General features: G+C 31.9%; 1 protein-coding gene and 1 long non-coding RNA gene across 2 annotated transcripts; one reads left to right on the forward strand and one right to left on the reverse strand.

Moving 5' to 3' along the window:
• Positions 1-4,748: 4,748 nt before the first annotated feature.
• On the forward strand, positions 4,749-6,454 carry LOC148764179 (uncharacterized). Its single transcript, XR_016024455.1, has 3 exons — positions 4,749-4,792; positions 5,440-5,522; positions 6,358-6,454. It is a non-coding gene; the product is annotated as an uncharacterized LOC148764179 (long non-coding RNA).
• A 2,238-nt stretch (positions 6,455-8,692) lies between these two features.
• On the reverse strand, positions 8,693-9,559 carry LOC108660679 (uncharacterized). The gene is made up of 2 exons (XM_088803549.1): positions 9,319-9,559; positions 8,693-9,237 (listed from the first exon to the last, which is right to left on the reverse strand). The coding sequence occupies exons 1-2, from the start codon at positions 9,557-9,559 to the stop codon at positions 8,693-8,695; spliced, it is 786 nt and encodes a 261-aa protein (XP_088659675.1).
• Positions 9,560-12,792: the final 3,233 nt, after the last annotated feature.

Below are 12,792 nucleotides of genomic sequence, written 5' to 3' on the forward strand. Positions count from 1 at the left end.
CAAAAGATTTAGATCACAATGTTGCCATTTCGATAACATGCCAAGTCAGCTGCCATGTCATCAGCTCATGCGATTTTCTATTGCCTGTAATACACGCTCCATCCACCTATCAACTTAGTCTTTAATTGTAAGGAATCAAAAATATTTGGCCCTTAATTGTTACAATTGAAACATTTGATCCTTAATTGAAAAAGTACCCAAATGTTCAGCCCCAATTTGAGCATTAAGCCATTTTAATTTAACCCCTATTCTTTTTTTTTAAGATTTCGATCCCATACTTCTATTAAGTGTGAATTTTAGTCTCTTCATCAATAATCAATTCAAATCAATGCCATGACTATTTTTTAACTGACATGCAAGTTATGTGACAATTCTTTACTAATTCTTTGCGATTCTATTTTTTTACTATTATTTATTTATTTAATTATTATTTCATTAATAATTTTTATTATGAAAATAGTTACATTAACCAAAAATATAGGTAACTTACCACATCAATTTAACGATACACGTCATCAATTTATAGTAATTATTGTCAAAGAGACCATAATCCACATTTAATTAAAGCAAGAATCAAACTTGTGTTTTAACCCCGCATTAAAAAGTTCATTTCATGTCCTCTGTGTCACAAAACAAATATTTAACTTCATTTATACCATGTGTAAATCCACATGGTACTTTCCATCCATATAAGAGCTCAATTGATTTTAAATTAATGTTGAAGGATTCAATTGATTATAATAGAAAGATAGAAGCTTAGATGAGAAAATTAATTAAGTATTAGTGCTTATTTTTATTTTGATGAGCCTAATACTGTTAATGGCCCATGTGGGCTCGATGGAGTTAGTTGAGGCCTACGGACCTCTACTTTTAATATAAGAATAATAAAATTAACATTTTTGCATTAGTGTTGAAATGTGTTAATACTATCATATTTATTTCTTAACTCAAATAGAATGAATGATTCAAGAGGGGTGAATTAGATTTTCAAAATTCTTTTTTACATGATAAATTTTCAAAAGATATGATATATATAATTTAGTTGATTAACAATTAAATAGATACTAAATTGAAAATAAATGCAATACAAGAAAAGAATGAGATAGAGAAAAATGCAAACTTGATTTATAGAAGGTTGGTTTTTTTTCTTGATACCTACGTCTTCTTCCTTAGTTGGTTAAGGAGTTCAATCTAATATTTAATTTTAATTAATACAAATACCTTTTAAAAACTCAAGTGTATTCTCTCAATTTTTTTAAAGATTTAGATAAAACCTATACACATACTTTTTTAAGATTAAAATATAATCTTCTTATATTTCCAAATTTAAATAAAGCTTTTAAACAATACTTTTTGAAGGCCATAATCTCTTTATCTTCTAAAAATTAGATAAAATTTCTAAAAAATAAATTTTGTGTTATTAAAATAATTTAAAAGAACAAATAAAGATAACTGAAAGAACAAGAAAAGAAAGAAAGTATTTAGAGGTTGAAAATAGATCTTATTGAAGTGTATTTACAAATGAACTAAGGGGGCCTATTTATAGGCAAATAACTCCCTTATCTTGATAGAATTTACAAGATGAAGATAACACTTAGAGATTAGATGGATTAAATCCTAATCCAATCTAATTTACATCAAATCTAGATATAGATAGAATAGATGGATATTCACAAAAATATTCATAACATTCCCCCTTGAATATCCATTGTGTTAAGAATATGTCTTGTTAAAACCTTACAAGGAAAAAACCTCATGGGAAAAAAATCTGAGTGAAGGAAAAAGAGTACATAATTCTTTTCAAGAATACGCTTATGAAATATTGCCTCATTAAAAACCTTATCAAGAAAAACCCAGTGGGAAAAACCTTAATGAAGGAAAAGAGTACAATGTGTATTTTACTCCCCCTGACAACTGCATTATTTAAGATCTTTAAAATGACGCATCCCAATCTTTTGTACCAACTTTTTGAATGTTGCAGTAGGAAGGGCTTTAGTAAACAAATCTGCTAGATTGTCACTTGAACGAATTTTTTGAACACTAATATCACCCTTTTCTTGAAGGTCATGAGTGAAGAAGAATTTTGGCGAAATATGTTTTGTTCGATCGCCTTTAATGAATCATTCCTTTAACTGTGTTATGCAAGCAGTATTATCTTCGTATAATATTGTTGAAATTTCTTTCTTGGTTGACAAACCACACATTTCTTGAATATGTTGAGTTATAGATCTTATCCAGACACATTCACGACTTGCTTCATGAATTGCTAAAATTTCTGCATGGTTAAAAGAAGTAGCAACTATAGTTTGCTTTACAGAACGCCATGAAATAGCTGTACCTCCATATGTGAATAAGTAACTTGTCTGGGATCGAGCTTTATGTGGATCTGATAAATATCCTGCATTTGCATAACCAATTAAATCTGATTTTAATGCATTTGAATAATATAAGTCCATATCCATTGTTCCTCGAAGATATCGAAGTATATGTTTAATTCCATTCCAATGCCTTCGAGTTGGAGAAGAACTATATCTTGCTAATAAATTCACAGCAAATGAAATATCAGGTCGTGTATTGCTAGCAAGATACATTAATGCTCCAATTGCACTAAGATATGATAATTCAAGACCAAGAAGTTCTTCATTATCCTCACGAGGTCAAAAAGGGTCTTTTTTCACATCTAATGATCTTACAACCATTGGTGAACTCAATGGATGCGCTTTGTCCATATAAAATTATTTTAGCACTTTCGCTATATAATTAGATCGATGGACAAAAATTTTATTTGTCAAGTGTTCAATCTGAAGACCCAAACAAAACTTTGTTTTTCCAAGGTCTTTCATATCAAATTCTTTCTTTAAATAATCCACAGCTTTTGATAACTCTTCAGGAGTCCCAATAATGTTTATATCATCAACATAAACAGCAATTATCGCAAATTCAAATTTGAATCTTTTTATAAAAACACATAGGCATATTGGATCATTTTTTGAGTCTTCTTTCGACAAATATTCACTAAGGCGATTATACCACATGCGTCAGGATTGTTTTAATCCATATAAAGATTTATTTAATTTGATCGAATAAATCTCCCGAGATTTCAAATTTTATGCTTCAGGCAACTTAAATCCTTTAGGGATTTTCATATAGATATCATTTTCAAGTGAGCCGTATAAATAGGCTATAACTACATCCATCAAACGCATTTCAAGCTTTTCATGTATTGCCAAACTAATTAAATATCGAAATGTAATTGCATCTCTTCATAATCAATACTAGGCTTTTGGGTAAAACCTTGTGCAACAAGCCGTGCTTTATATCTCACAATCTCATCTTTGTCATTTCGTTTTCGCACAAATACCCATTTATATCCCACTAGTATTACCCTATTTGACGTACTAACTATAGGTCTAAAAACTTCACATTTTGCAAGTGAATTTAATTCCATTTTGATTGCTTCTTTCCACGTTGGCCAATCATTTCTATATCTACATTCTTCAACAAATGTAGGTTCAAGATCCTCATTTTCTTTCATTATATTAAGCACCACATTATATGCAAAAATATCGTCGACGTTTATTTCATTTCGGTTCCATCTTTTTCCCGTCATGACATAATTTATTAAGATCCCTTCATTTTCAGTAATTTTAGGTACTTGAATTTCTTTTGAAGTTATGTCAGGGGTCTCTTATGGAGTTTTTGTTTCTTTTTCTTGACCATCTTGAATATTTGCTCCTTTTCTTTTTTGAGGAATTTTATCTTTGGAACCGATTGGTCATCCATGCTTCTGACGTGTCTTAGACTCATTAGCAACAACAGATTGTCCTATATCAATTTTGATTGGAGCATTTGCAACTGGTATATGAGATTTAGTTACTCTTTGTAGATCAATAAATGCACCTGGTAACTAATTTGCTATATTTTGCAAATGAATTATCTTTTGAACTTCTTGTTCACATTGATTTGTGCGAGGAACAAAACTAGATAATGATAATGTATTCCAAGATATTTTCTTTTCCAGCTGCTTATGTAAAGCCCTACCTTATAAAATACTATTCATGACATACATGTGATGATAGCATGATTGCATGCTAGAAGAGTCCCAAAAAATTTACAAAAGTCGGTATTGTACCTAGAGGTACAATAAAGTTTATTTAATCCTCGAACTAGATCAAATAGGAATTTTAAGGTGAGATTAAGAGTTTCATAGTTCATGGATGACTTAAAATGGTAATTTGGAGTTTGAGGATCAATTTGGAGTCAAATCAGAATTTTCACTAACTAGGGGCAAAATGGTCATTTGCCACTTGGAGACAAAATGGGAATTTTAGAAAAGAATTTTTTGGCCCCATTTGACTTATTGGAGTATAATTTGACTTATTGGAGTATGATTTGAGGTTTAGAAGTGAAAAATTTTAATTTCAGTATAATTTGGAGTATAGGGGTAAAATGGTAATTTTACCACCTCAGGGGCAAAATTGTAATTTTCCACCACCAGGATATTTTTTCCAGCACATGGTCTTCCTTTGTCTTCATCTTTGACCCTTGACTAAACATGTGGTGGAGATAAAATGTTTAAATTTTTAAAATTTTAAAAACGGGCCAATGACATGATGCCATGTGTCATGGCTTTATTAATTTATTATTTTCCTTTTTAAAAGGCACAAAATCAGCCCATCTTCCACCCCATGGCCGGCCATACCAGCAAAAAGAGAGAGAAAACAAAACCAAAACCCTAGAGAGAGAAAATCAAAGAAAAAGTGTGAATTTTCAAGGAAATTAAGTGAAAAAGGTGAGATTTTTTCTATTAAGCTTGAGTTTTCTTATTCCCAAGCATTTCTCTTTATTTTCCATGATTAAATTACATGTTTTCATGATGAATTCAATTCTGAAAAAATGGGTTAGGAGAGAGAAAGTTGTTGGATTTTTTTGATTTTAATTTATGTTAGTGTTTTTAGTTAGTTTAGCATATTTAGAAACAAAACAACAAGAAAAGAATTTATTTTCTCCCCCAACCATTAATGGCTGAATTTACCATGTAGTGAGTGAGGATGAGTATGATTTTATTCTAGGAGAATTGGTTAAGGAATAATGAATTATGAGCCTAGGATAATGGGAATTTTCGGAGCAAAAATACGAATTTTTACCCACTAGGGGTATTTTCATAATTTACTATCGAGACTGATAATTTGCACCACACTGAGGGACATTAAGTTAATTTGGGTGCAATTGAGGTATAGAAACTGAAAAGAATTAAATTGGAGTTTAAACGGACCCGTTAGGAATTTAATCGGGTGATAAGACAAATTAGGCCAATACCGGGTTTAGATAGTTACCAGTGCATTTTTGCATTCCGTATCATGCATTGGTAGTCTAAATTAGTTTAATTTTGATTTAGTACCAACTTGGTGAAACTCTCGATTTTGTACTGTGTCAAAGTGGTGAGTCCTCCGATAAAGGCAAGGAAATTGCATCCGAGGACCAGTAGATAGAGTGCTTCGAAAGTCTGCATTCTAGACATTGTGAGTAAACTTACTGGCATTTTAATTATCTAGGGTGGTTTTTAGATGCTTTCATGAATTCTATGGAAAAAGGAATTTAAAAAGATAAATTTTCATGTTTTATGAATAAATGAGTTTCAATGAAATTAATTTATAAATTATTTTGAAATTAATAGTGATTTTGAAAAATAGAGTACACGGAGACTGTTAATTGTGGCAATTTGATTGTTTAAATTAACTGGCTTATGATAAATCGAGCATGATTGGCTAGTTGGCAATTGTATTGAAATGCGAATTGTTTGGTTACCTTGAAAAACTACGAATTACAAAATTGCCATATCATGTTATTGAGTTTTATTATATGGTGGATTATATATTAATTAATCACTGCAGTAGGGGGTTTCTGTGGACGAGCCTTTTAGAGGGGCACGGTAAACCCCATTATATTCTTACCTCGAACGGAGAGGCGCGTAGGGTATCTCCGAGGGTAAAGTTTAGGGTTCACTTCACGCTAAACCACCACATGAGGGGGAACTCAGCCAATGCCAAAGAACGGCTATGTTTTCAAAACAAAAACATGATTTATGTGAAATGTGAATTTTAATAGCCTTGGCGGTCTCGGTAGGATGCCTCGGCCAAGGTGTCCCCGAGAATGGATTTATGGCACAAGCCTAGATTTTTATGAGATTCATAAGCCTTTTTACGTATTTTGAACGAGATGTGTTCTAATTGTATAACCCAGTTTATGATGATTTACTTTATTATCTCCATGTACTCAACTCTAGATGTTTATGATGATGTCTGTTTACTCATTGGGATTTTATAATCTCACCACCCTCAATTCCACCCATTTCAGATTCAGTATAGACTGTAGATAGCTGATCTCATCGAGGACTACAGTGGGATCTGCATTTTCCAAATCGTAGGTTCACAGTCCTCTTTACTTTTGTTTATTCGGGGGCACTCTTGTTATTGTAAATTAAATTAAATATTTTGACTTACTGTATTTAAGTATGTATAAATTTATTTAGCTTTTACGCTATCAAAATTATTCACATATAACTCTATAAATATTGTTTTATAAGAAAATAGAATATTTTACTTAATATTTCTTTTATTTTCTTATTATATTCAAATAACCATAATTTCGTTTTAAATGAAGATTTTAGACTTTTAAACTCATTTTGAATATGAATTGTGTGTTTTGTACTTGAATATTACGTTTTAGCTAGTTTCAAAATTTTTGAGAAAAATGACCAAATTACCCCTGTGAGACGAAAAATTAATATTTTATTTGTTTAAAGTTGGAAATAGCTTAAAATCTTTTAGAACACGATATTTGACAATGGTTGCTCACAAGGGAACAGAGAAACTGATAGTAAAGCCTTGCGGGGTTTCGGGTTGACATTCCGGGCAATAAGTGTCTACCGGGACACCGCGGCGGTTGTCACGGGCTCGAGGGGAGTACTGGGTCGTGACAGCTTATTTTCTCCTCATAATGTTGGAAACATTGTTTCATCAAAATAACAATCAGCAAACCTTGCAGTGAATAAATCTCCTGTTGAGGGTTCTAGATATTTAATTATAGATGGAGATTCATATCCAACATATATTCCTAACCTCCTTTGAGGACCCATCTTTGTGCGTTGTGGTGGAGCAATTGGAACATATACCGCACATCCAAAAATTCTTAGATGGAAAATATTTGGTTCTTGACCATAAACCAATTGTATAGGGGAGAATTTATGATAACTTGTTGGCTTGATGAGCCCAAGTGCTGTTGCATGCAAAATGGCATGTCCTCAAGTAGAAATTGGGAGTTTGGATTTCATAAGTAATGGCATTGCAATCAGTTTAAGGCGTTTGATAAACGATTCTACTAGACCATTTTGTGTATGAACATGACTAATAGATTGTTCAACATTTATTCTAATAGATATGCAATATTAATTAAAAGCTTGAGACGTAAATTCACCAGCATTGTCAAAGCGAATTGTCATGATTGCATAATCAAAAAAATGTGCTCGCAGACGAATTATTTGTGCAAGTAATCTTGCAAATGCCAAATTACAAGTTGATAATAAGCACACATGTGACCATCTTGTTGATGCATCAATTTAAACCATAAAATATCTAAATGGTCCACATGATGGATGTATGGGTTCACATATATCACCCTGATTACGTTTCAAAAACATAGGGGATTCAATCCCAACTTTTGCTGGTGATGGTCTTAAAATTAATTTACCTTGAGAGCATGCAACACATGAGAATTTATTAAATTGAAAAATCTTTTGGTTTTTTAATGGATGACCACATGAATTTTCAATAATTTTTTGCATCACTATTGATCCGGGATGGCCTAACCGATTATGCCAAACATTAAAATTATCAGTAAACTTCTTGTTTACATAAGTTTCAATCATTTTAATTTTTGTCTAGTACATTCCAGAGGACAAAGTGGGTAATTTTTCCAATGCACATTTTTTACCCAATATAATAGATGTAATATGAAGATATTCAGTGCTTCTTTCATTTATTGTCTCAATATGATATCCATTCAAACGAATATCTTTAAAACTCAATAAGTTTCTTTGAGACCTTGTAGAAAATAATGCATCTTTTATTATGAACTTTGTTCCTCCAGGTAGTGAAATATTGGCTCTTCCAAAGCCTTCAATTAATCTTGTACTACCAGATATTGTATTGACATTAGCTTCTTCCATTGTCAAGTGGGAAAAATATTTATTATCTTTAAATATAGTTTGCATTGTAGCACTATCTATTAGACAAATATCTTCATCATTGATCTTGGATCTAACCAGATGAATATCCATATTTTCTTCAAGAAAATAAAATATATATAGTAAGAAACTCATATAAGAGAACATTAAATATAAACTTTGTTATTAAAATACAAAAAAATATCTTCCTAATAAACATATTAAAACACATTAACTTCTTAATTGAATTATACTAAACATACCAAGTTCCTAATAGAGTTGTACTAAAACACATCAACAAATAATTTAAGAAATTTCATTATTGGGATTTCCATCACCAATCAAATGATCAATTCGCCCTTTAGGGTGGGCAAAAAAATCAGCAACATCCAAGTGTGTTATATCAACTTGGCTATCATCTTCAACAAAATTTGTTTTGATATTTTTTCCTTTATCTTTTAGTGATGCTTAATAAAGTTCAACAAGATGCTTTGGTGTACAACAAGTACGTGACCAATGGTCTTTCATGCCACATCGATAACAAACATTTTTTGTATTCCTTTTACTTTGACCACCTTTGTCTTTTTCATGTATCTCTTCACTATTCATCCACTTCTGGTGGGTATTCTTATTATCAGAATAATAATTTGTGTAACCACCACGACTGCGATAATTATGACGACCTTTTCCACGTCCATGAGTACGACCACGATCAGAATTTCTAAATGATGTCGCATTCACTTCAGGGAATGGAGCAGAACCAGTTGATCGAGATTCATGATTTTTCATCAATAGCTCGTTATTTTCCTCAGCCATAAGGAGACATGAAATCAGTTCAGAGTATTTCTTAAAGCTTTTTTCATGATATTGCTGTTGCGGGAGCACCTTTGAGGCGTGAAAAGTAGAGAATGTTCTTTTTAACAAATCAGCATCAGTCACCTTTTCTCCACACAATTTTAGTTTAGAACTAATTCTGTATAATGCTGAGTTATACTCACTTACAGTTTTAAAATCTTGCAATCACAGATGCATCCAATCATAACGAGCTTTTGAAAGAATTACTATTTTTTTGTGGTCATATCTCTCTTTTAGACTTTTCCAAAGATCGACTGGATCTTTTATTGTGAGATACTCAATTTTTAATCCTTCATGAAGATGGTGGCGAAGGAAAATCATTGCTTTTGCCTTATCCTGATTGGATGCTTTATTTTCTTCTTTGATTGTGTCTCCAAGACCCATAGCATCTAAATGGATTTCAGCATCTAGAATCCAAGATAGATAGTTCTTGCCAGTAATATCAAGAGCCACAAATTCAAGCTTTGTAAGATTTGACATTGTGATAGCTGAAGAAAAATTAAACTTCGACTTTGTGAAGCTTAAGTGTGAGAGAGAATCGTGCTGATAACATGTTATAAAAATAATTTAAAAGAACAAATAAAGATAACTGAAAGAACAAGAAAAGAAAGAAAGTATTTAGAGGGGGAAAATATATCTTATTGAAGTGTATTTACAAATGAATTGAGGGGGCCTATTTATAGGCAAATAACTCCCTTATCTTGATAGAATTTACAAGATGAAGATAACACTTAGAGATTAGATGGATTAAATCCTAATCCAATCTAATTTACATCAAATCTAGATATAGATAGAATAAATGGATATTCACAAAAATATTCATAACATTTTGAAGGTTAAAACGTAATCTCTCTATATTTTAAAGTTTAAATAGAACCTCTAAATCCCAATGTGATGAATTTCTACAAAAACTTACACACCACTCAAGAGGATACCTCAATCCTTGATCTCAGATAAACTTTGAGATTTTACAAAGATTTTTGCAAAAAAAGTAAACTTCCATAATTCTTCAACCTTGAAGCTCCCAACCAAAAAGGTCCAATGGCAAATTGACAACAGTCAAATAGATTATGTAAAGCCCGACCTTATAAAATACTATTCATGACATACATGTGATGATAGCATGATTGCATGCTAAGAGAGTCCCGAAAAATTTACAAAAGTCGGTATTGTACCTAAAGGTACAACAAAGTTTATTTAATCCTCGAACTAGATCAAATAGGAATTTTAAGGTGAGGAATTTCAAGAGAAAAAGTGTGGAAAATCAAGGAAAACAAGTGAAAAAGGTAGGATTTTTCAACTTAAGCTTGAAATCTATTTTCCTTAAGCATTTCTCTTCATTTTCCTTGCTTAAATTGCATGTTTTTATGATGAATTGTTGGCTGATCAAAATGGATTAGGAGAGAGAAAGTTGTTGGATTTATTTGATTTTAATTTATGTTAGTGTTTTTAGTTAGTTTAGCATATTTAGAAACAAAACAACAAGAAAAGAATTTGTTTTCTCCCACAACCATTAATGGCTGAATTTACCATGCATTGAGTGAGGATGAGTTTGATTTTTATTCTAGTAGAATTGGTTAAGAAATGATGAATTATGAGCCTAGAAAAATAATGGGAATTTTCGGAGCAAAAATACGAATTTTTACCCACTAGGGGTATTTTCATAATTTACTATCAAGACTGATAATTTGCACCACACTGAGGGACATTAAGTTAATTTGGGTGCAATTGAGGTATAGAAACGGAAAAGAATTAAATTGGAGTTTAAACGGACGCGTTAGGAATTTAATCGGGTGATAAGACGAATTAGGCCAATACTGAGTTTAGATAGTTACCAGTGCATTTTTGCATTCCATATCATGCATTGGTAGTCGAAATTAGTTTAATTTTGATTTAGTACCAACTTGGTGAAATTCTCGATTTTGTACTGTGTCAAGGTGGTGAGTCCTCCGATAAAGGCAAGAAAATTGCATCCGAGGACCAGTAGACAGAGTGCTTCGAAAGTCTGCATTCTAGACATTGTGAGTAAACTTACTGTCATTTTAATTATCTAGGGTGGTTTTTAGATGCTTTCATGAATTCTATGAAAAAAGGAATTTAAAAAGGTAAATTTTCATGTTTTATGAATAAATGAGTTTCAATGAAATTAATTTATAAATTGTTTTGGAATTAATAATGATTTCGAAAAATAGAGTACACGGAGACTGTTAATTGTGGCAAATTTGATTGTTTAAATTAACTGGCTTATGATAAATCGAGCATGATTGGCTAGTTGGCAATTGTATTGAAATGTGAATTGTTTGGTTGCCTTGAAAAACTGCGAATTACAAAATTGCCATATCATGTTATTGAGTTTTATTATATGGTGGATTATATATTAATTAATCACTGCAGTAGGGGGTTTATGTGGACCAGCCTTTTAGAGGGGCACGGTAAACCCCATTATATTTTTACCTCGAACGCAGAGGCGCGTAGGGTATCTCTTGGGGTAAAGTTTAGGGTTCACTTCACGCTAAACCACCACGTAAGGGGGAACTCAGCCAACGCCAGGGAACGACTATGTTTTCAAAACAAAAACATGATTTATGTGAAATGTGAATTTTAATAGCCTTGGCGATCTCGATAGGATGCCTCGGCCAAGGTGTCCCCGAGAATGGATTTATGGCACAAGCCTAGATTTTTATGAGATTCATAAGCCTTTTTACGTATTTTGAACGAGATGTGTTCTAATTGTATAACCCAGTTTATGATGATTTACTTTATTCTCTCCATGTACTCAACTCTAGATGTTTATGATGATGTTTGTTTACTCATTGGGATTTTATAATCTCACCACCCTCCTTTCCACCCATTTCATGTTCAGCATAGACTGTAGATAGCTGATCTCATTGAAGACTACAGTGGGATCTGCATTTTCCAAACCGTAGGTTCACAGTCCTCTTTACTTTTGTTTATTCGGGGGCACTCTTGTTATTGTAAATTAAATTAAATATTTTGGCTTACTGTATTTAAGTATGTATAAATTTATTTAGCTTTTACGCTATAAAAATTATTCACGTATAACTCTATAAATATTGTTTTATAAGAAAATAGAATATTTTACTTAATATTTCTTATATTTTCTTATTATATTCAAATAATCATAATTTCGTTTTAAATGAAGATTTTAGACTTTTAAACTCATTTTGAATATGAATTATGTGTTTTGTACTTGTATATTACGTTTTAGCCAGTTTCAAAATTTTTGAGAAAAATGACCAAAATACCCTTGTGAGACGAAAAATTAATATTTTATTTGTTTAAAGTTAGAAACAGCTTAAAATCTTTTAGAACACGATATTTGACAATGGTTGCTCACAAGGGAACAGAGAAACTGATAGTAAAGCCTTGCGGGGTTTCGGGTTGACATTTTGGGCAATAAGTGTCTACCGGGACACCGCGGCGGTTGTCACAAGCTCGAGGGGAGTATTGGGTCGTGACAGATTACCACAATCTTACCAGTGCACAGTCGTTAAACATATAACAAAACCTAACACCTCCTTTGAGCATTTTGAGTATTGAGTAATTTTTTTTTGACAGTATTCTCACAAAATTTCTATCGAAAGAGGAAAAAAATAATAGGCCCTGATAGCTATGCCATGAACCTCAATTACAAGAACAAGAGAGATCACAAAAGCTGAAGGGATAAACAATAAATGAGCCACAGAGAAGTA

This window comes from Theobroma cacao, chromosome 2, assembly GCF_053813885.1.
Source record: "Theobroma cacao isolate CCN51 chromosome 2, ASM5381388v1, whole genome shotgun sequence".
NCBI lineage: Eukaryota > Viridiplantae > Streptophyta > Magnoliopsida > Malvales > Malvaceae > Theobroma > Theobroma cacao.